We start from the raw sequence: 1,944 nt of genomic DNA on the forward strand, positions 1-1,944 counted from the left end.
AAGAAAAACTTATATATGTACAAAAATAAGGGTAAATACAATGAAGAGATGGAATATGACTGTAAAGATGAAAATTATAAAAGATTTTATAAAAGAAATTGATAATATAAGAAGTTGGTTGAAAAAAGAAAGAAGAGGATTAAAAAAAAAAAAGGAGAGAATGTGATCAGGCAGGAGACTAGAACAAAGCCATACACTAGAGATTTAGGGTATATTTTGGTCTGTTAGAAGAAACTGTATCCCACAATTTTAAAGAGAGAACAACTTATACCATAAATAAGGTTAACTACTATGAAGGGATAGAATATGACTCTAAAAATGTAAAATAAAAAAGATTTTTAAAAAAGGGATTGCATTTGAAGACCAGGATGTTGATAAATTGCGAGGCCTGCTGCTGAGAGATGGTGGCTCGGATGGGACAGTTGCCAGGGATGGCAGAGTGTGAGGATGGGGCGGGTGTCCGGGCTGCTCTCCTGGACGCTGAGCAGAGTCCTGTGGCTCTCCGGCCTGTTTGAGTGGGGAGCTGCCCGGCAGCCCCGGATCATGGATGAAAAAGCGCTAGAGGTTTATGGTAACTAATTTTACCCAGGACAGCGTTTGGTGTTATTTGATTCGAACTATCCGGGACCCAGAGAAGCCCAATACTTTAGAAGAACTGGAAGTGGTAACGGAAAGTAGTGTGGAGGTTCAGGAGATAAATGAAGAAGACTATTTGGTTACTATCAGGTTCACACCAACAGTACCTCACTGCTCTTTGGCAACCCTTATTGGGCTGTGCTTAAGAGTAAAACTTCAGCAGTATTTACCGTTTAAACATAAGTTGGAAATCTACATTTCTGAAGGAACCCACTCAACAGAGGAAGACATCAACAAGCAGATAAATGACAAAGAGCGAGTGGCAGCTGCAATGGAAAACCCCAACTTACGGGAAATTGTGGAACAGTGTGTCCTTGAGCCTGACTAATAGTTGTTTTAAGAGCCAGTTAACTTTGATATTTTTGTTTAAATTCTTTGTAAAATGTAAAAGACATGTTTAATACATAGGTGATTTGTACCTCAAGGTGTTTTTTTAACAGATGATTTGCAAGCAGATGATTTAACAGATGATACTTTAATTATAAGTAGTACCTAGTTTGTTCAGTGTATAACATTCTCAGGATTTGTAACACTTAAGTGATTGGACAGAAAAATATTTTCTGGTGATTATGTGTCAGATGAGTTGCTATTTTTCTGATGCCTCTTCTGATAATAACTACTTTTCATGTCAAATATTTACTGTGCCCAAGTGTATTCAATTTAAATCATTACTCTGTAGAATAAATAAAACAGAGATGATTCTTGTAAAAAAAAAAGGGGGGGGATTGATAAGATGTTGGTTGAAAAAGGGAAAAAGAAAAATTCAAAAAAAAAAGTAAAAAAAAATTAACTTTGAAAGACTAAAGAGTCATGGGAAAGAAGCTGGTCTTTCTGTGACCCCGAGGGTCTTCAGACCACACTGTTGCAGTGAGGGTTCCACCCCCCACTTAGTCACTGGAGCAATGTCCCTCACCAGAGCCGACTTCTAAAAGTTCCGATTTTGTGCTCTGCTGCTCTATCACTTGCCAGTAGCGGCTGAGGGAGGCTCCCTCCCCCGCCATCTATCCTCCCGAATATCACCTTGGATTCACTTCTCTGCACGCACATCCTACCTTCCAGAAAGTGGTCGCTTTTCTGTTCAGAGAGTTGCTGCTATTCTTTTTTTCGATCTCCTGTTGAGTTTGTAGGTGTTCAGAATGGTTTGATCTCTATCTAGCTGAATTCCTGGGACCAGATGAAATTTAGGTCTACTCCTCTGCCATCTTGCTCCTCCCCCCGTCTTTGTTTTCTTCTAAGAGTTGTATAGTTTTTGGTCTTAAATTTAGGTCCTCAACCAGTTTTGAATTAATTTTTATATGATATTAGGTA

General features: G+C 38.8%; 1 protein-coding gene across 1 annotated transcript; it reads left to right on the forward strand.

Annotated features, from left to right (window-relative positions):
• Positions 1–432: 432 nt before the first annotated feature.
• Positions 433–1,352, forward strand: LOC118531122 (cytosolic iron-sulfur assembly component 2A-like). The gene is made up of 2 exons (XM_036084990.2): positions 433–571; positions 606–1,352. The coding sequence occupies exons 1-2, from the start codon at positions 448–450 to the stop codon at positions 962–964; spliced, it is 483 nt and encodes a 160-aa protein (XP_035940883.1). The 5' UTR covers positions 433–447; the 3' UTR covers positions 965–1,352.
• Positions 1,353–1,944: the final 592 nt, after the last annotated feature.

This window comes from Halichoerus grypus, chromosome 6 (assembly GCF_964656455.1).
Source record: "Halichoerus grypus chromosome 6, mHalGry1.hap1.1, whole genome shotgun sequence".
NCBI lineage: Eukaryota > Metazoa > Chordata > Mammalia > Carnivora > Phocidae > Halichoerus > Halichoerus grypus.